This window comes from Molossus molossus, unplaced genomic scaffold (assembly GCF_014108415.1).
Source record: "Molossus molossus isolate mMolMol1 unplaced genomic scaffold, mMolMol1.p scaffold_m16_p_5, whole genome shotgun sequence".
Classification (NCBI taxonomy): domain Eukaryota; kingdom Metazoa; phylum Chordata; class Mammalia; order Chiroptera; family Molossidae; genus Molossus; species Molossus molossus.
The window spans coordinates 8,551,770-8,571,827 of record NW_023425388.1 but is presented as its reverse complement, the minus strand read 5'-3'; the positions used below and the strand labels follow the sequence as shown (position 1 = coordinate 8,571,827).

At 51.7% G+C, this 20,058-nt stretch overlaps 1 protein-coding gene across 1 annotated transcript in view; it reads left to right on the top strand.

Moving 5' to 3' along the window:
• Positions 1-7,098: 7,098 nt before the first annotated feature.
• PCP4 (Purkinje cell protein 4) overlaps positions 7,099-20,058 on the top strand; it is a 55,279-nt gene continuing 42,319 nt past the window's right edge. Inside the window, exon 1 of the mRNA XM_036243694.1 lies at positions 7,099-7,183. Coding sequence (XP_036099587.1) covers positions 7,175-7,183 — 9 coding nt within the window. The 5' untranslated portion in view covers positions 7,099-7,174. The remainder of the gene's footprint in view (positions 7,184-20,058) is intronic.

Sequence of the window (20,058 nt, the reverse complement as noted above, 5' to 3'; positions counted from 1 at the left end):
GTGTCACAGGCAGTGACTGCAACGCGGAGACTCTAAATTGCCACCATGTCTGTTTCCCGCGGATCCGCTTGGTGTCAGACTTTGCCAGGACTCCATCTGTACTTGGCTTCCAGGGGCCCCCAGTTGAACAGAGCGGTGGGTGCTCTGAGTCCCCAACTTCCACTCGGACCCTGTATTTCATTCTTATCTAAATTTTGGGGTGTTCTCCTTTTTATTGTACAGTTACCCAAGAAAATGGTCCCAGGTCCTTTTGAAGAATAACTGGAAAATGAATACCGCACACGGTGACTGTGATGTGAGTGGGTCCTCTCCTGGGGACCTGTCCCCCCTTTCAGGCAGTTGCGTCTGAGTCTGAAAACTGGTGCAGATGGAAAACTGCGCAAGGAATCTTGACTTTGTGATAACGGCTGCGCTCAGCCTCTTCATCATCGATCTTTGATCTTGTACAGATTTGTGTAGATCCTTGCACAGATGTGCTTGTGTAGATTAGGGTTTCCCCGCCTCACCTCTATTGGCATTTTGTGCTAGATGATTTTTTGTTGTGGAGACTGTTGTGAGTATCATAGGACACTGAGTGGCATCCCTGGTCTCCACACACTAGATGTCAGCTAGACTTCCCTCACCCCGGGTGGGGACAGTAAGAAAAATATCTCCTTGTTGTGACACCAGAAAATGCCCCCAGACACTGCAGTGTTCCCCGCTGAGGGGCGCCCTTGCTCTTCCTTTGGCAGCGTAGACTGAGGTTCCCCACAGTCTGGAGGCCGGAGTTCCAAGACCAAGGTGTCTGCAGGGCTGGCTTCTCCTCGGCTTGCAGACGGCCCTGTCCTCCGTTTTCACGCGGTTTGTCTGCACACGCTCCTGGAGTCTCTTCCTCCGTTTAGAAGGGCACCGGCTCTCATGGGTGAGGCCCCACCCTTACGAACTCATTTAATTCTAATAACTTCATTAAAGGCCTTGTCTCCAAATACAATCACATTGGGGGTTAGGGTTTCACTACGTGCATTTGGGTCACAGTTCAGCCTCTAACACCAGACAAGTGGAGTGGCTCTGCAGAGTCGCTGATTTGAAATTTGGGGAACAGTTGTTGGAGAATGAATGGGAGGGGTTCATGTACATAGGAGGAGAGCACAGGGATGGGGCATGGGGGGGGGGATAAGCAAGGACTCCAAGCACACTTGTGAAAGCTGTCGCGGCCGCTGAGGCCGGAGCCCCATCAGTAGGCCCCCCCCCCCCCCCCCCCCGTGTGGCCTTCGGCGCTGGGCCAGGGTTACGGCATCAGGGACGGGGCTCTTTGAACACAAACACCCACTGACCTTTTCATCCAAGACAGAGCTGCAAGGGGGTGCTGCCTGGCTCTGGGCCCTCACCTGGGGGACAGGCGTGGACACGCAATTAGGCTCCAAGGGATGGCAGGTTACACGATGACCTTTTCATCCACAAACAGGGAGTCATTTAGACCTTAAAAATAGTGGCAGCTTCAGGTAAGACTGCAGAGCTTGACACTGGGCTGAGACAAGAAGAGCCACAGAGCAGTGGAGACAGGTGGGCCTGGCGATGTCTGTCTTTCTCTTTCTCCTTGCTGGCTGCTGCCCTTTTGAAGAAGAGAGACGTCACCGCGCGCCACGGTGGGATGGGAGGTCGCAGATGATGTTTTAGGTTAGAGAGGAGCACAGAGGGGGGAAGGCAGAAAGAGGGAGTGGGAGAGAGAATCGAGAGCTCACGGATGACACATTTTCAGTATCTTTAAAAATAATAAAATGTGCACAGATGCCATCCAGAGAGGCCAAGCAGGACAAGCACCGGGTTTCAGAGGGTATGCGGAGGACACCGCGTGAGGTGGGGACGAAGTGGCGGTTGTGCAGTATAATTTGCTAAAACTTTGGAAGGCCATGGACTAGCATGCCTAGGAATCCAGTTTTCCTTTTAAAAAGCCGTAAAACACAGCCATCCCGGTTTCAAAGAGGTCCGTTTTGCCAGAAAAAAAATTTCCAAACATTTTAAACAGTTGGCTTAAAATCTGACAGCAGAGAGATGTTTGAAATATCCTCTTTCCTCATTTTCAAAAGAGAAAATTCTTTTATGTTGGCTTTGGAAAGTGAATCTAATTTTATAGAAAAAAGAGTTTTCTTTCCACAGCAACATTCAGACCCGGTGAAGTGGCACTGGAGCTGCCTGGGGGCTGGGCTCGGGCCTGGGGGCTCAGGCCTGGGGGCTGGGCTCGGGCCAGGGGCAGGGAGCCGGCTGTGCCCCCCCCCCCCCCAGGCTGCAGTCAGGTGACAGGCCAGGTGCTTAAACAAGCACAGAGGGGCTGAGTCATTGCAGTAAAGAGAGGTTTGTGGTCCTGGCCGGTTTGGCTCAGTGGTTAGAGAGGCGACCTGCGGTCCAGAGAGACCTGGGTTCGGTTCCCGCTAAGGGCACGTACCTCAGTTGCAGTTTGTCCCCGGCCCCGGTTGGGTTGTGCGGGTGGCAACTACTCGATGTGTCCATTTCACATCGATGTTTCTCCCTCCCACTCTATCTGAACAAAATAGCAAAAAAATATCCTCGAGTGAGGAAAAAAAAAAAGAGAGGTTTGTGGAATTACGTTTCCATATCTGCAGGGAGGATGGGGTGACCTCCTGGCTCTGGGCCACGAGAAACCCAGAGGTTGGCAGAGGGCTGGGCTCTGGAGGAAGGATTAAAATTCTTCTAAGGGCACGTGCCTTGGTTGCAGTTTGTCCCCGGCCCCGGTTGGGGTCGTGTGGGTGGCAACCGCTCGATGTGTCTCTCTGACATCCATGTTTCTCTCTCTCTCTTCCTTCCTCTCTACCTCTTGCTCTATCTGAAGATAAATGCAAAAGTGTCCTCAGGTGAGGGTGAAAAAAAAAAATAATAAATAAAAAAATCTACAGCAACAGGAAACAAGGTGGCGGATCGACACAGGCGCCCCCGGGGCCCACCGTGAGGGTGGGCAGTGCTGAGACTGGGGGCGGGCTGCGGACACCCAGGGACTACAGCTGGCTTCCGGTGGGGGGGCAGCGAAGGCAGAAGGGAGGGAGGAGCCCAGCCCCCGACACCGGGCCGCGGAGCCTGCACTGGGGGGTGAGCACGTCCCTCTCCGTCCGGACCTCAGTGACAGGACGCGGTGGCCCATGCAGAGGCTGGGCAGCTAAGTGGGAAATGAAGCAGGAGGAGGGCTTCTTCTAGCCCCAGGCCCCCGAGACTGGACCCACGAGATGCATCTGTTGTCAGTCTGATGCCGAGCCCCAGGCCATCCGCACACAGTGTCCCTGTGAATACTCCCGAAGGGAGGTTTGAACGATGGCCCAACGCTGCACCTTCAGGCAGGACCACACGTCCAGGAGGATGAGAATAATCTACCTGTATCATAGATTTTTTCATAAATTATAGAACCGCATGTCTGAATTTTAACTCAGCAAGGTTGAAGCATTCCCCGAGATCTAATATACAAAGCCATAGATCTAATTCTCTTGAAGTTCCTTTAGAATTTATTTCCCAGCTCAATATATTTAGCGTCTATATTTTTGCTTAGGTTGGCAGATGCGAGGTTTTAATATTTCTGCTTGCCGGCGGAGGAAATGAGACGTTGAGGAATGGAGAGACTCTGCCAAGTGCACGCGGAAAACCATTGCTCACGTCAAGGATTACGGCTCTCAGTTCCGGCCTGGGACTCCCTCTACCCTGTCATAGGGTGTTTGCCTGACCTGGAGAAAGTCGTATGATAGGCATGTGTTGAAACTGCTTAGATAAGACTGGTAGATGTGAGAGTCAACAACGGTAGCACAGCTCCTAAAGGGGGCTGGGAGAGGAGGCAGGAGGCAGCAGGGAGCCTGGAGAGTGTGTGTGTGTGTGTGTGTGTGTGTGTGTGCGCGCACGCACAGGAGCTATTGCTGCTTCAAGCAATGATTCTCAGACCCATGTGGAAAGTTTTAAAGACCCTGCAGTTACCATCCTTGTTCCTTGGGGTCCTGAGACGAGGTCCAGGGAGTCTTTGGGACCCTTGGTCTGATGGCTGGCCATGTTGGGGCACCACTGCCCCAGGGGAATGAGTGGGCTGGGAGCTGTGGTCGAGGGCCCGCCTGCGGGGACGTGATGGGGGGGGGCCCTCAGTGCCATCGAGCATTGTGGAGCCACGTGACCTGGGGCACTGATTTCCCAGGCGCAGATTGGTGTACCCTCTGTGGCCACACTCAGCACGTGCTTCGTGGTCTAAAACTAACACAACTCGACACTCACAAGATAAAGATGTCCCGGAGAAACTACTGGGTTAGATCGAATGCCACGTGCAAAACTTGATCAAATTCCCCTTCAGGTTCCGCTGTTCTCTCCCCGAAAGTCTCCTCCAAGTGCTGCCATGCACCCCGTACTGGGCTGCGTGGGCTGCGTGCCGACGGCCCGGGCGGGGGCTCGAGGCAGCAGGGATGTACTTTCCCACAGTCCTAGAGGCTGGAAGCGGGGAGTCTGAGATCGGGGCTGACTTCTCCCTGTGCCTTCTCACGGCTTTCCCTCTGCAATGGATCCGTGTCTAGATTTTCTCTTCTTGTAGGGACACAAGGCCTAGGGCTTCGGGTCCAACCATAAGACCTCATTTTACCTTAATTACCTCTCTCAAGACCCTGTCTCCTCATACAGTCACATTCCGAGTCCCGGGGATTCGAACCTGCTGTACTTCAGCCATACTGTGGGTTTGGTTCCAGACCACCACAGTGAAGTGAACAGCACAGTGGGCCACACGAATTTTTTGGTTTCCCAGTGCATATAAAAGTTATGTTTATACTATCCTTTAGTCTGTTAAGTATACAATAGCATTATGTCTAAATGACAACAACAAAAAGCCCAGGTACCTACCTTAATGTAAAATGTTTCACTGATGAGAAAACTCTAGTGAATCCTAATCTGTTTACTGGTGGAGGGTCTTGCCTGTATGTTGATCCAACCGTAGTATCTCTGAAGTACAATGAGGTGTTCCTGTAGATGAATTTGGGGGAGCCCATAATGTCGTCCATTCTCTCTTCCATAGGCTTTATAACCCCCTGATTTGTCCCAAACAATGGGGGCTCGACTCAGCAAAGCCACAATCCAGCCTGGGCACCTCCAATCCTGTCCCCACCCCTAGGAACTCCAGCAACTGTTCACTGCCCCCCAAACCCCAAGCTGTTGCAAATTGGTATGCGCATCTGTATTATGAGAAAATTCATGTCTGCACCAGAGCCCGGAAAGCAGAACACAGCCTGGCTCTCTGTGTCCCCTCTGCCTGAGGGTCCCGCGAGTGCTGCTGCTGGGAGATCTCATCCTCCACCTCCAAGCCCCAGCCAGACAGGTGTCCCCTGGGGAGGGTGTGTCTCTGCTGGCAGCATGCCTGCCTCCAGCCCTGCTCCTCCTCCCCTTGGACATTTGCAGACACCCCTTCCCTCCCCAGGGAATCCAGAAGGCCTCCTGTCTGCGCCCTCCCGAGTATGAAATTGGGGGTTGGGAAGGTGGAGGATGGATAAGGAGGATGCTGGCAGGCAGATGCTTCGTTCATTTGCCAATGATTCATGCGGTCGGGACACCTACGTGTACACAGACATGTATAAATATATGTAGTCCATTTCTGTCGCGCTGCGAAATATGAGTTATTGTAACAAATGCACGAAACTCCCCGCTGGAAGGGCCTTTCCAGAGACAACTTCCTGCGTGGAGCGGCTGTCAGTGAAGAAGCTTGGCTCCCACAGGCCGTAGACACGTAGGCTTCTCGCTGTTTCCTGCTCTGTCCACTCGTGTGTGTGCAGCGAAGGGGAGGGCTCCTGGCCCGGCTGGGTGGCCCTGAGAAGTGTGGTGGTGGCTGGAGGGCTGGAGGTCTAGGTGAGGAGGTCACGGGGAGCGGAGCTGAGTGGGGGTGTTGCGCCCCCTCTCTCACAGGGAGCAGAGGGGTGGAGGGGCAAGTGTGAGGAGAAGGTGTCAGTGGACACTTGAATGTTCTTGCAGACCCACTAACTCCCACCCGGGACTGGCCAGGTAATAGGACACCCATGTTGCTGAGTGTCCTTTCTGTCCCCGCCCTACCACCAGCCAAAACACTTTCCCCGAGTGCTCAGTGCTGTGCAAGCTGCTATTGCCCAAGCTCCTACGAACAAAGCAGGGCCCCCAGCAGTAACCCAGCTGGGGGAAGGTTGAAGTGTCGCCTCAGGGGTCACCCTTAGGTTATAGTTGTCTGTCCTGGCCCCATCTGGCCACATGCATTCCGGCGGGAACACTCAGCAAAGACCACGCTCCTGGCTTCTTCTCCGCTGGTGCCCTCGAAGGGCTCGGGGGCTCGGCTCCCATTGTCCCCTTTCCCGTGCTCTCGTTGGGATGAAACCCGTCCACCTTCCCTTGGGAACTGGAGAGCCTCCAGCAGGGCCAGACCAGGGTGCCCCGTCCTGGTACTCAGGGCACACCGTCGAAGGAGGTGCTGGCTCTCGGGTTCGAGCAGCTGCAGCCGTGGCTTTTGCATGAACCGTAAGCGTCACACATGCACCACGATCCCCACCCCTCCCTCCTGCTCTAAACCCAGGGGAGCAGCCTCTGTGCACCCTGCTCGTCAGTTACAGCGGGCGGGCGAGTGCCAAGGTGGCCCCGAGGCAGAGATCCTGGGACTCCACCCGAGCAGCCACAGAGGCCGTTCCCTAAGGAAAGAACAGGGGGAGGATTAGGATCGCCACGATGTTCGGGTGGAAGGTGGGGTGCCCCCTGGCAACAGAAAGCCTGGCTGCACGCCTGAAACACATAATGCTGAACGTCGACTGGCATTGAAAAACAAAATACGAAGAGAAAAAGAAACCTTCTCTCCACTGACGCTGGAAATGTGTTTTCCTTGTGTTGAAATCCTGCACCCCCTGAATGAAGGACAGAGGCGAACCTGTGACGATCGCTATACCTCTGACTTTTTAAAAAATTCTGTCTTTTCCTTCTGTCCCTGACGGAATCCGGAGCAGTGACCTGGTGTGTGTTCCCTCTTTGTTCCACTAGGTGGCTCTTTGGGCTCTCAGATGTCTGCCAGGCGTGCAGACAGGTGAATGCATCTCATTGGCTTACGGGAGGCATGATGCCACCGGGCAGCCCTTTTTAAGAGAAAAGCCAGGACGGGTGGAACAGCGACCCCTGAGCAGTGCTCTTCTTGCGAGTGGCAGGACCAGAGCTGCAGTTAAGCATCATGAGTGAGGTGAGTGTTCCTTCTACTCGAAGGGGGAAACTTGGGTGTGTGTGTGTGGGTGGGGGGGAGCGGTGGGGAGAAGGGACTTCAGTTATCTCAGAAAATGTGGAAACCAGCCCCGTCACTGTGCTTTGAAGACCAACCCTGTGCATAGCTGGTTTTGCAGGGCAAGTGCAGAGACCGGTGAAGTCTGCAACTTTTTAAACATTTGCCTTAGAAAGAGAAAGGGACGCATTGTTGGCTTCCGCTGTAATGGTGACTTTGGGAAGTGCTTTGGGCTTTAGTCCCAGAGGAGGACGGCGATGGTTGGAGTCTCTCAGGAGAATCTGTGCTGCTTCCTGTGAGCGTTCGTTGTGGGGACTCCCTCGGAAAGCCAGCCGGCTCCGGGCCAGCAGCGGGGTCTGCAGGTGCTCGGACGGCCATGCAGCACCGGCAACGCGCCCGGGGACAGTCTGCGTGGCCAGCCGGTGGCTCCGAGCTGGGACAGTCGGGGCAGAACAGGACTGACCATTGTGAATTGAAAGTCACTTGCCTGAATATGTTTGTACAGACTCTGTTTGGCTGGGGGCACACTGATAGCTCGTTTTGTGTTTTCAAAGATCAGATTCTCTTTCTTTCTTTCCGATGGGGCAGATTTGGGTCAGGCAATACCTTCTTCTAATTCAGCTCCGCAACCAAGACAGTCCATGCTCATTTCCTTTGGGCTGGCACTTAAATAATTACTTTTTAAGATCTTTTATCTTCTCTGTCTTTTTTTCTTGACAGATGGGTGATCCTTTTTTTGGGGGAAGTCTAGAGTAAAATTAACAACTTCAGCAACGAAATGTCTCTTCACTGCTTTTGTCTGTCTGACGGGTGACTTTTGATGTAAACATGACAGGAAGAAAGAACAGGCAAAGGCTGATAAAATTTAGGGACGGGGCTTGGGATGGAGCCAAGGGCCGAGCAGGGCAGGGGGAGTGTGGGGAGGAGGACACGAGGCTGAGGCTCCTCCGGCAGCCACAGTGCTCACCGCAGCGGCCCCGCGCCCCGCAGACTCAGGCCAGCTGGGCATCCGGTGCTCCACTCGTTCACCTGGTTTCAGCCTCCCAACACTCTGTGAGCTAGTTGCTTATACTAGTCCCACTCGAAAGATGGGGAAACTGAGGCGCCAAAAAGTTCAAGGTCAACGCTTCAAAAGCACCAGCTGGTGAAGGGTAGCCAGGACGTGGGTTGCGGTGTTGGGCAGCCAACCGCCAGGTGGGTGCTGATGGCCAAGGGCACGAGGGATTCTCTGAACATCAGGTGCCAGGGAAGGAGAAGGCGGAGGCGGAGGAGGTGGGAGCTGAGGCAAAGGTGGGGGCTCTGAAGTAGACGCAGGGAAACGCCATCCAGGCCCCCGTCTCCAACACCCTTGGGTGGGGGCTGTCTGCTGGACTCTGTGGAGATTCCAGAAGCTTCTCTCTTTGTGTCGGCTCACCCTCCCCGCAACCAGAAGGGATGTGTGTGCTCCGTGTACGACTTAATGGGTTCGGTGGAGGAAGACTTGGAGCCGGGCATCGCCCTGGGGCTCCCTCTCTTTGATCAGGACAGCTGCCAGGAATTCTTCCCGGGTGTCGGCCTCCTGCCAGCTCTCCTCCCTGCTGGCTCGGTCACCCATCTGCTGGCATCTCCCTGCCCAGCGCCGCGCTCATGAGCCCTCCGGAGTGCCCCAGCTCTGAGGTGCTCACTTAACTGTGGGTCCCCTGGAGAGAACAGATGTCCCAGACCTTACCCCACGATGAGGGGCTCCACCTCGCTTCTCCCGGATGTGTGCCTAGGGCAGCCCTGTCCCCCGCGTGCCATCAGACAAGTTGGCAGGCGACCGCAAGAACTCTCTGCCTTTGTTCCTTTCGCGTTGATGAAATCCCACAATACGCAGCCTCCCTTTGCTGCCCAGTCCTCCCTCCTGCCCTCCTGGAACCGTCTCCCACCCTCTGGCCACCCGCCGAGTGACCAGCTCCCTGGCTGATCTCCCAGTTTCTGGGGTGTGTTGCTTGGGGGGGGGGGGTTGTCCTTTGACTAAAACTTAAATCTGCTTAAAACATTTAATAAAGTTGAACAGAAGCTCCTTTCTGGGGAAAGAACTGGATCAAGCTTTTCTTCGGTTGCATGAATTACACGTGGCTTCTAGTTTTAATAACTCTCAGGCAGGGATGGATTTCAGATGGTTCATTGCTTACTCGTGCACCTCACTACTGCAAAGGGTTCTGTCCGGCCTCCCCTGACTCAGGATTTGTTTGAGTCAGGGGGGCCGTAGTTTCTGCTCCGGCGGTCGGGGCTCAGCGCCCGGTGCAGATCCCTGAGCTCACAGCGCCCCCTTGGGCCGGTGGACAAGCCCAGCTGGGCCGAGAGACCCTCCAAGGGCCGCGTGTTCCCTGGGGAGGGCTCTGTCTCCTGGGTCTTCTAGCCTTTAAGGGGAAACTGAGCCTGGTGCTGGCTTTAAACTGAGTGACTTGACAACACAGTGTCTCTTCATCCCCCGCGACAGTGCTTTTTGGGGGGAATGACATGTGATTGAAAAGAGCAGCTCAGGTGTGGCAAGGAAAGTCAAGTCCAATGTGAGGGCGACGGGAGAGAGCGGAGGTGGCTTGTGGGGCGTCTCATGTGCATTTCGGTACTAAAGCGTGTTGGATGCACCTGGAGCCATCTCCAAGATGAGCCGGGAGGTAATTCCACAGGGATCACGGTGCGGCCCGAGGTGTACGAGCCGGATCAGAACCCCGGCCGCCAGGTGCACAGGGCATCCTCTTCCCCGCCAGGCTCCCAGCACGGGGGGGGGGGGGGGGGGGGAACGACCCCCTTTGTGCAGCCATCTAACACGATCTGAACAAAAGAGTCCCACAAACAATGACAACCAGTCTCATTTCCTTAGCCAGGTGTCTGTGTTTGAGCTGCTTTGCCAAAGAGGTTATGTAGGAGAGCCAGCATTTCCACGCATAAAGGGAGCCGTCTAGGGGCTTGATATCAAACCGCCGCCCTGTTTGTGAGGGGTGGGGGAGCTCCCAGTTGCATAATACATCAGTTGACAGCTATTAATTAGAGCCGAGACCCCTTTGGGAAAGCATCCTCCTAAGTCTTCAGTTTCGCTGTCACGGGTGCCGTTGTCTCATCGGCTCTGAGGGGATGTTGCGACTCACTGCCTGGGTTACAACCATCTATTTCTCCCATCCAGCCATTGGCCAGGAGAAAGGGACTTGTCTGTCAGAGGCGTGGTTTGAACACACCAAGGACATTTAAGGGCAACTCTTTAGACCCACAGGTCTGTCCTCAGCACAGAATCGGGAGCTGCGGCTCGTAGGAAATCTCCAAAGGAGCAGAAGGCAGTGAACACTGTTGTGCTGGACAGAGACCGCGAGGGGCGGCTCGCCCCGCTGCAGTCTGGGGTGGAAGCAGAGAAAAGCACGCTCCTCTCGTTAAACGTAGCCATCGGTTACAAAAGATCATGGGACACTGGCGTGGGGTGTACCCAGTTAGCCATCAGGGCCCCCTGCTGGGGAGACGCATAGTTAGATGACACAGACCTAACATGGGAAGGACCCAGCGGCGTGCCTCTCACGATGCCACAGTGAGCTCAACACACGCTTAGGGATGGACCATGAGGTTTGCGAGGAGCTGTGTATCTCAGACCAGTTATCACAAGTTCTGAGGGGGACTGCATAACACATGGATTTTGCAACTGGCCCCAAAGACCTAGCACCAGAAGGCCAAAGGACAGTTCAATGTCTCACGTAATTTTACCCTCATTTAGGGGTGTGACACGGTGAAGATACGGGAAGGTCCAGCAAGTCCCCGTGGTTTTGCTGCATCACACACTGCTAGGCTCGCTCTCTGCGCCACCTGGAGGGATTAGTCTGGAAAGACACCCATTACCACCCGCATCCAGAGTTCCCCTTTTCCTGAGAAGAGGTCACAGTTAAGCACACAGATGTGTTTTGGGGGCTGCCCTACGACCCGTTCCCCATCCGGCATGTCATTAAGGAATGCTGTGGGACTAAGCAGTCTCCCCGTTTTTCTTTTTTGAATTCTAAGAATGACGGAGTGCAAGATGTATTATTATTTTTTTCCGGAAAGATTGAATAAATGAGTCACAGTTGATTTTATTAAAGGTTTAGTGGAATAGCGTGATAGGAATGACAAGGGAACAGGGGCTTTTGTGATGGAAAGCGCCTTGAATTGATGATGAACACGTTCTCCGCATTATTTTTTAGAATTCTAATTTCTGCCCTCAGCCTTCATTCTGTCCTGGGTGGAAGGCATTCACAGTCGGTCCGTGGCTCTGTTCTCCGTCCACTGGGCACACTGCACGCTTTGAACACATGAATATTATCATGAGCCCAAGCCTGGGGCTTTTTCATTAATTTAGAATGGCTTTCAGGAAAGGGCTTCCTACGGGGGGAAAAGAAGGATGTTAGGAGATGCATGTGCACAGGTTTATACTCTATTTGACTGATATTTTAATAAAACACAGCATTAAAGATCATGCTATTCAAGTGTCGCCTTAGTATGTTCAGGCGACTGTAACAAAATACCACAGCTGGGTGGTTTGCAAACAGCAGAAATGTATCGTCACGGTTCTGGAGGCTGAAAGTCCCCGTCAAGTTGCACCATGGTCAAGTGAGGGCTCTCTTCTGGGTCACAGACCTCTCTCTGTGTCCTCACTTGGCGGAAGGATGCTCTCTGGGGTCTGCTGTATAAGGGCACCGATCCCATGCATGAGGGCCCCACCCTCACCACCTGCTCAGCTCCCAAAGCCTCACTCCTAACGCCATCACTTTGGGTGTTAGGGTTTCAGCACAGGAATTCCGGAGAAGTACGCCCATCCAGTCCACAGCAAGTATCATAGGTGGCATTTTGTTTATTAGAATTATCCTGCCTGGACGGTGAACTTCCTGAGGACAGGGTCAACGTTATGTCGCCCACAAGGCCTGGCCCCCGGGTTGGCACTGGGTGGTGTTCAGTGACTGGATGAATACATGGATTTCGGGGTGTGGATTTGTCCGTGGATGTGACCAAGGACCAGACCCTCTTTTCTAAATGTTTATCTTTGCAGAGAAAAAAAGTTCTGCTTCTGTTCTTTACTCCTGGTTAGAAACCTTGTTTGCCATTTAAATCCTTCTCCCTTGGGAAATGGATGCAAACGAATGCTCTCCCGGCAGGCGAAGGAAGTGAGGAGCTGGGAAGGATTTCAGCAGCAAGGACTCGACATTTGGGAAAATGTCAAGGAAAACAGGGGAGCTGCAGGCAGGATGGAGAATTCTAATATCCTGTGTTCACGCTCGTCCCCACTGAGACTATTTCACTTCAGATAAGTTTTATGAAATTCAAACAGAAGGGGTTGGAGTGAGGCAGAGCGGCGAGTACCTTGGAAAGCAGCGGGCTGTGTTGACGCAGAGAACCAATTTGGCTGTGCTCAGAGGGGCCCAGGAGAAGGCCAAGCAGATCTCCGGAAGACGGTGCCGCAGGCCGAACCCCATCAGCCACGCTGCGCGTCCGGGCGGCCCGAGGAAGTCAGCATCTCTCTAGGAGGCAGGGAGCAACGGCATATTCAAATATTACGACGACTCCTTAAACACAGATCCTCCAAGTGAATATTGATCAAAACACATATTTTAAGTAGAGTGGCATATGTAACTATTTTAAGTTAATTTATATTTGAAACAGGGATAGTTGACAATTCGTATGCCGGGAAAGATCGGATCGCGTTTGTCCTCCTGGGACGTTGGACGTTGGATTGTGTGCCCAGGCCCCGGTGCTGTCTAGCAGGGCCCGTTGTCCCCAGACAGAACCTCTCCCATTCTCCCAATCACTGGAGTGGAGTGAGGTGTCCATGTGAAGAGAGACACGTTTCCCGTTCAATCCGGTGCCGGGTGAGAACGTGCGTGTACATCACCGCCTTGTGCCTGGAGCCAAGCGAGCCACACCCGCCGACGGCCCCCACCTATAAACCCAGCATCCCTTTCCGGCTGCTTTACATGAACAATTCAGCATACGCTACACAGCCCAGGCATCAATCTGCTTGAATACTGTTTGTGCCTTGCAAATAGCCCTAAATTTATGCTTCAGAATCACACTGAATCACTTCTCATTCCCTTCCTGAAAGGGAAATGCTTGGCTGTATTTATAACGTTGCCAGCGGAAAAATCAATCACCCACTAAATGCCATTATTTTATATTTTACTCTTAAACGGCCACCGTATAAAATCAGGAAGACAAATTAGGGTCATAAAGCAGGGAGGTAGTCATGCGCATTGAAAACTCCCCTGCCGCACCTCTAGGGGAAGGAAGCCAAAAGTGTCAACTACTCTCACGAGGCCATCTTCACGTCCCTGTGGAATGGAACGGAGGAGAGGGGACTCTCTTCAGGGAAGGTGTCTGTCCCCACTGTGAGGGTGGCGTGGACTTTGCCGAGACTAAACCACCCCAGGTCATCCACACTTCGATTCTTCACTCAGTGGTCTGGACTGTCTTCGGAATGCTAACTTTTGTTTTTTTAAATTCTCACCCGAGGATATTTTTACATTTATTTTCAGACAGAGTAAGAGGGAGAGAGAGAGAGAGAGAGAGAGAGAGAGAGAGAGAGAGAGAAACATCGATTGGTTGCCACCTGCACGACCCCAACCAGGGCCGGGGACAAACGGCAACCGAGGTACGTGTCCTTGGCTGGAATCGAACCTGGGACTCTTTGGTTGTTGGACCAATGCTCTAACCCCTGAGCAAAACCGACCAGGGCTGAATGTTAGTTTTTAAATGCTGGTTTATGCCGATTTGATAGCTGTGTTTGTACCTGGGCTGGTTTGAGATTATGCTTTTCCTGGTGTTACAAGCACCGGTGTGGAGTGGCCCAGCTAAAGAAATGTCACCGGTCCCCATAACGCCACACCTGTGCCCTGGCCGGGCTTCTCACCAGGCAACTAGTTATTTTAACTTTATGCAACACCTGAAAGAGGACCCCAGAGGTTGACGATCCTCATCAGCATTTGTCTTAACAAAATAAGAAAGCAAAAGCAGGACAAGGAAACACGGTCTGCCTTTCTCCCGAGAACTTTTGTTTAGTTAATACACTTTCCTGTCCATCATGTGGCTGAGTCCCCATGTTTAAAAACTCATTAAGGAATGACACTTGTTTTCAAATGTAAGATTCTTATGTATATAATTTCCTTATGAAGTAATTGCCACTGTTTGGTTAGGAGTTGTTAGAAAAATACGAACTGTTTTCTTGAGCCTGGCAAATGGCAAACTGTACCTAGGGTTTCGTTTTCCCATTTCCCCACACTTGTGCAGAGCGGTCCCCAGCACTATCACCTGGTCCAGTTGTGAGCCTGAGAGTAATCGTGTAGGAGCATCCAGGGTGCCAGTCTCCTGACCTCTGCAGGGTGAGGGGTCATCAGTAGGCACCGTTGTTGACACACAGTTGCCCACATCCAAGATGGGCAAGGGTGACGAGCCCCCTTCACCACTTGTATCTCTTTCTCTCTTTCAAAGAATTGTACCTGGAGCCAGCAACAAGCAAAACTTCAAACCAGCCCTGGCTGGTTTGGCTCAGCGATTAGAGCATCGGCCCGAGGACCAAAAAGTCGAGGGTTCGATTCAGCTCAAGTCCATGTACCTGGGTTGTAGTTGAATCCCCAGCCCTGGTTGGGGTCATGCGGGAGGTAACCAATCAATGTTTCTCTCTCTCCCCTCATACTCTATCTGAAGATAAATGGAACAATATCCTCGGGCGAGGATTAAAAAAAATCAAACAAAAACAAAACCACCTCAAACCATGATGCTAGAGATTTTCAACCTTTTTCATCTCATGACACACATAAGCCAATTACTAAAATTCTGTGGCACACCAAAAAAAAAACAACAACTTTTTTTGTCGATTTGACAAAAAAAAATAAAAATAGGTCTAATTTCGATGTATTCATACCAGACGGCTCTTGCTGTGTTGACCGCGGTCATTTTCTTATTCGCCATTCTGAGGGCGAAGAGATCGGTCCCCGACTAAATAGTCAGGTCCTGCATGTTTACGAATTCTTGCGTGTGCGGTGAGAAAGCTCTGCATTATGCTCCAAGTCATCTTCTCCCCAAACACGTCAAGGTGATGAGAGAGGATTCTGTTCTCCCCCTAGTGAGATCACTACCCCATCCATTTCCTTCTGTGACTTTTCCACAGTCAGCTGTTATCGTTCTAACAGTAACCATCAACAGGCATTTAAGAACTGACACTCACAGCTTATCAGCTCGTTGGGAAACGTCTCTTCCGTCCTCCCACAGATCCATGACAGAACATGGGTTGGTGTCCACAGGACCTTGGGTATCACTCCTCTAGAACAGTCGTCGCCATGGTTTTTGATGGTGCTCACTCTCAGGAAGTACTTTTGAGCCTGTATGCACAGTAAATTATTTTTAAATTCATTTTTAAATTATGTACGAGTGTTAATGTGCTAATGTATTAAGTGTGGTTATAAAACGTACGAAAAATATTTCAAAGTGACAGAATGATGAAGCCAACCGTACGTTTAGATATCTTGCTAATTGTAACGGCTTTATTATCCCTCGCTAACATTTCAAGGCACAGTATGAACTTTCGAAGGTTGATGGTTAATGGAAAAGCATGGAAATCCGTGATTCACATGGTCTGAGAAACACATCTCCGGACCCCGGCGTGTACAACTGAAACTCCGCGCCCATTAAACAACCCGCCTCCTCCCTGCCCCTCTGTCTCTGGTCAACACCATCCCATTTGGTATTTTTACGAATGTGACCACTCTAGTGACCTCCTGTAAGTGGAGTCAGACAATATTTGTCTTTCCACGACCGGCTTATTTAACTTAGCAGAGTGTCTCCAAGGTTCATGTATGTGGGAGCATGTGACGGCAGGAATTTTTAAATCCACTTACCTACTGTGGGGAGCTTAGAGTAGGGAAAGGTGGATCGCATGCTCTGTAAATCCTCTTACGGGAGCCCGAGGCACGCGGGGCAGCCCTTGGCGATGTGCTGAGAGCAAGTCAAGCGTGAGGGTGTCCGGGGACTCCCCCTCCTCCCTACCCCCCAAGTGACAATGTCAGCATCCATCCTGATGTTAGCTGTTGATTAAGCCTATTTTTTCCTTATTGATCTGAGACCCTACACAGATAGAAATAGAAATTCCAAAGTTCTCTTCACCATCACGGATGTGAGACTCGAACACCTTATAGGCCCAGAGGTGCCATCACACTGTGGTTTGTGTCAGTGGTGCCCCCTGGGGTTGTGCCGTGAGCAACCCGCGCAGCTGAGCGTGCCGGCCCTGCCCCTCCTGCGGGCAGCCTGCTTGTAGGTCATTGACGCGAGAAACACGGTCCTTCCCGTGGTCCTTAGAATTCAGGAGGTAAAGGAGGCCCCGGATGTCATTTCATTCAAAGTCGCCGTTTCACCATAGGGAAGTGCGTGCCCACAGGCGAATCTTGTTCAACACCATCCAGCTATGAGGCAAAGCCAGTCTGGGTTTCACGCACACATTTCTATTAAATTGCTCATTTTCGGTCCTATCCTTTATACAATCCAATTTTTTTTCACTTGTCCCAATTCCATTTTGGACTTGGACATGAAATATATTAAAAATGATATTGTCCTGGATTTTTTTTTTTTATCAGTCTCCAGTACGAAAAGGACAACGGCAGAAGTCTTGACAAAGCGACTCTTCCCTTCACCAGCTCTTCTGCTTCATTTTCAGAGACTCGGGTTTGCGCTCCGGCCGCCTGGCCCTCCCATCCCGGCCGCGCGGGGAGACGGTGGCGAACGTCAGCCCCTGAGAGCCACCTCGCTGAGGTCTCTGTCGGCCAAGTTCTCCTCTGGCCGGCAGAGTTTCCCCGGCTGTGACTTCACACCGGTCACCTCCATTCCTTGCCCGACCCCTCATGGCTCTGTTTGAATAAGAAAGAACATTCTGAACCCCCAAAGAAAACCCTTAGAAAACATTTTCTCAGGGAGTGGGGGCCCTTTCTAGGGTCAACACTATCACACGTACAATCGGCAATCACTCGTTTGTCAATCACAGTTCCTTCTGCCTTCTAACCCATGAACCTTGGAAAAGAGGGGCCCGTGTCCCCCATGCCTTTTCCCGTCCCCAGGACATGCCATTCCACCCGCACTGATGGGGAAACCGTTTTGTGTTGGCGTTTGTGCTGGGGAACGAATAAGACAGGGCCCTGACCCCTCAAAGACCTTATAGGGTAGTGGGGGAGACAGAGTCACCTAATGGTAACTGGACTGCAGGGTCCGTACGAGGGCATCTCTATTCACTACACAAACGAAGTGCCAGGGAGCATGGTGATGTCCTCCTGTAGGCCTGGGGGGGGAGGGAGCAAGGGTCCAGAGAACCTTCCCGATGGAGTCAGTGCTTACGAAAGTAGGGGCTCAGTGCAATATTGATTGAAGAACAGCTCCCATAGCTCATGGTTACCCCTAACTGTCATGCGCTGGAGAACCACATGAGAATTTAGCCATCTTCAACACCAATGAAAGAGTTCAAGTCCATGACGATACCAGGTTGATTTGTAACTCCTGCCTACTGATACGAATTGCTTTCAACACGGTGACATTTCCTCATGCTCAACACTGACTGATTGGGTTCTACTGTCTTATTATATCTTCCTTTAAAAATGTTGCGTGAAAATCCTGTTCAGTGCATGGGAAGCAGGCTACATGAGGCTAGTCAATACTATTTCTGGAATTGTGCATATTGTTTTACCTTAAAAGTTCCGAGTTCAAATTGTGGGATATGTCTAAGCAAGTTTCGATGTGACTTCTGAGTACGTAGCCGTGTCTGTCCGTAGTAGGGTGTCATTGCGTGCTTTGTAGCTCAGAGCCCGTGATGATTACTTACCCACTGTTATTATCAAATGTCAAGATTCTACAGGGCCACAATGCAAATATTATTTCTGGCAGCATTCTCTGCCTCAGAAATGTGGGCTATTTTACCTCTTCTAGAATGTAATTTCTTAAAATAGTTATAGCAATTCGTCAGGCACTTCTACCCAATGCCTCCTGCAAGTCCATTGTTATGTTTCATCTAGATTTTATGTATTTATTCATACCAAATTTTTGAGGAATATTGGGTGAATTATATAGGTTTCGGGTATACAATTCTTTTTTTTTTTTTTTTTTTTGGTACGTGCCTTGAGCGGAAAATGAACCAGGACTCTCTGGTCCGCAGGCTGATGCTCCAACCACTGAGCCACACCGGCCAGGGCACAGGTGTACAATTCTATAATACATCATCATCTGTACACTGTATTGCATTCACCACCCCACGTCATTCTCCTTCCATCACCATTTATCCCCCTTCACCCTCCTCTACCTCCCTCACCTCCTTTCCCTCTGTTAATCACCAAATTGATGTCCGTGTCTGTGAGGGTTTTTGTTTGTTTAATCCCTTCACCGTTATCACCCAGCCCGCGACCCCCTCCCCTCTGCAGCTGCCAGTCTGTTCTCGTCTATGAATCTGTTTCGACTTTGTCCGTTTATTTTGTTCGTTGAGATTTAATCTTTCCCATCTTCAAAGCAGATTCGTTTCATTTTTTGGGTACTGTTTTGTGAATTTCCATGTCATCATTTTTTTGCTGAGTTCTTGCTGAGAGCCAGCTTTGGCTGAAATTCAGGCGAGAGCTTCCCCCTCCCCCCCACCCCGCGTTGAATTTTGGAAGAGGATTTTGAATTTGCACATGACAAAAATATAAATGCACCGTCATGTGACTTTAGAGCTACAAGCCGTGCCCTCGGGGGACCCTGCTCCGGCTCCTGCGTCCCTTCAGTATCACAACAAGGAAGCCGGACGCGACTGAAGAGTCAAGCAGATCACCTCAGAAATGAGGCCATCAAAAAGCGAGCAAGACTTCTGCAGTCGTTGGCTCTGTCCACCACTGCAATAACCCTCCTCGCGGGTCAGGAGCACGGGCAGGATGGGGACGCCTGAGTGAGCTGGTGATTGGGCAGCAGGGGCGGGGCCCGTGGCAATTTATGGGGCCCGGTGGAAAACAGAAATGTGGGCTCCATGTTAAACATTCTGAAGAATTTCATGACAATGACAGAGCATTACACCAAGCTCGGGGGCTTTCTAAGGCAGAGGCCCTGTGTGACTGCACAGGTCACATGGCCATGAGGCTGGCCTCTTCTCCTGCACACCTGTAAGGACAGGGATGCTTGATTGTTTTTTAGTGGGAAAAAAGATAGATAGATAGATAGATAGATAGATGAATGATAAATAGGTAGGTAGGTAGGTAGATAGATAGATAGATAGATAGATAATGAATGGATAGACAGATAGATAGATGATGGATGGATGGATAGATGGATGGATGGATGGACGGACGGACAGACGGACGGATGGATGGATGGAGGGATGGATAGATGGATGGATGGATGGATGGATGGATGGATGGACGGACGGACGGACGGATGGATGGATGGATGGATGGACGGACGGACGGACGGACGGACGGATGGATGGATGGAGGGATGGATGGATGGACGGATAGATGGATGGATGGATGGATGGATGGATGGATGGATGGATGGCCCACCTAGCAGGATACTTGAACAGGAAGCCAGGTGGTGCTGGCTGACCCTACAGGCCTGTTGTGAGGATGGAGTAACAAAATTGATTCCAAACCACCTGGAAAGTGTATCTACTTTAAAGACCACATAAATGCTAAGCTATAACCCCATGTGAAAAGTCCCCCAATTCCTGTCCCACACGTCTTTACTGGGCACTGGTTGTTTTCTCCAGTGAACGCTTCCGTGGCCTGTTTTGTCCTGAGGACTGTCCTCACCTTCTCTGCTGAGTGTGCCATGGCAGGGACACGGGGGCAGATGTCCTGGGCTCGTCCCACTGGGGA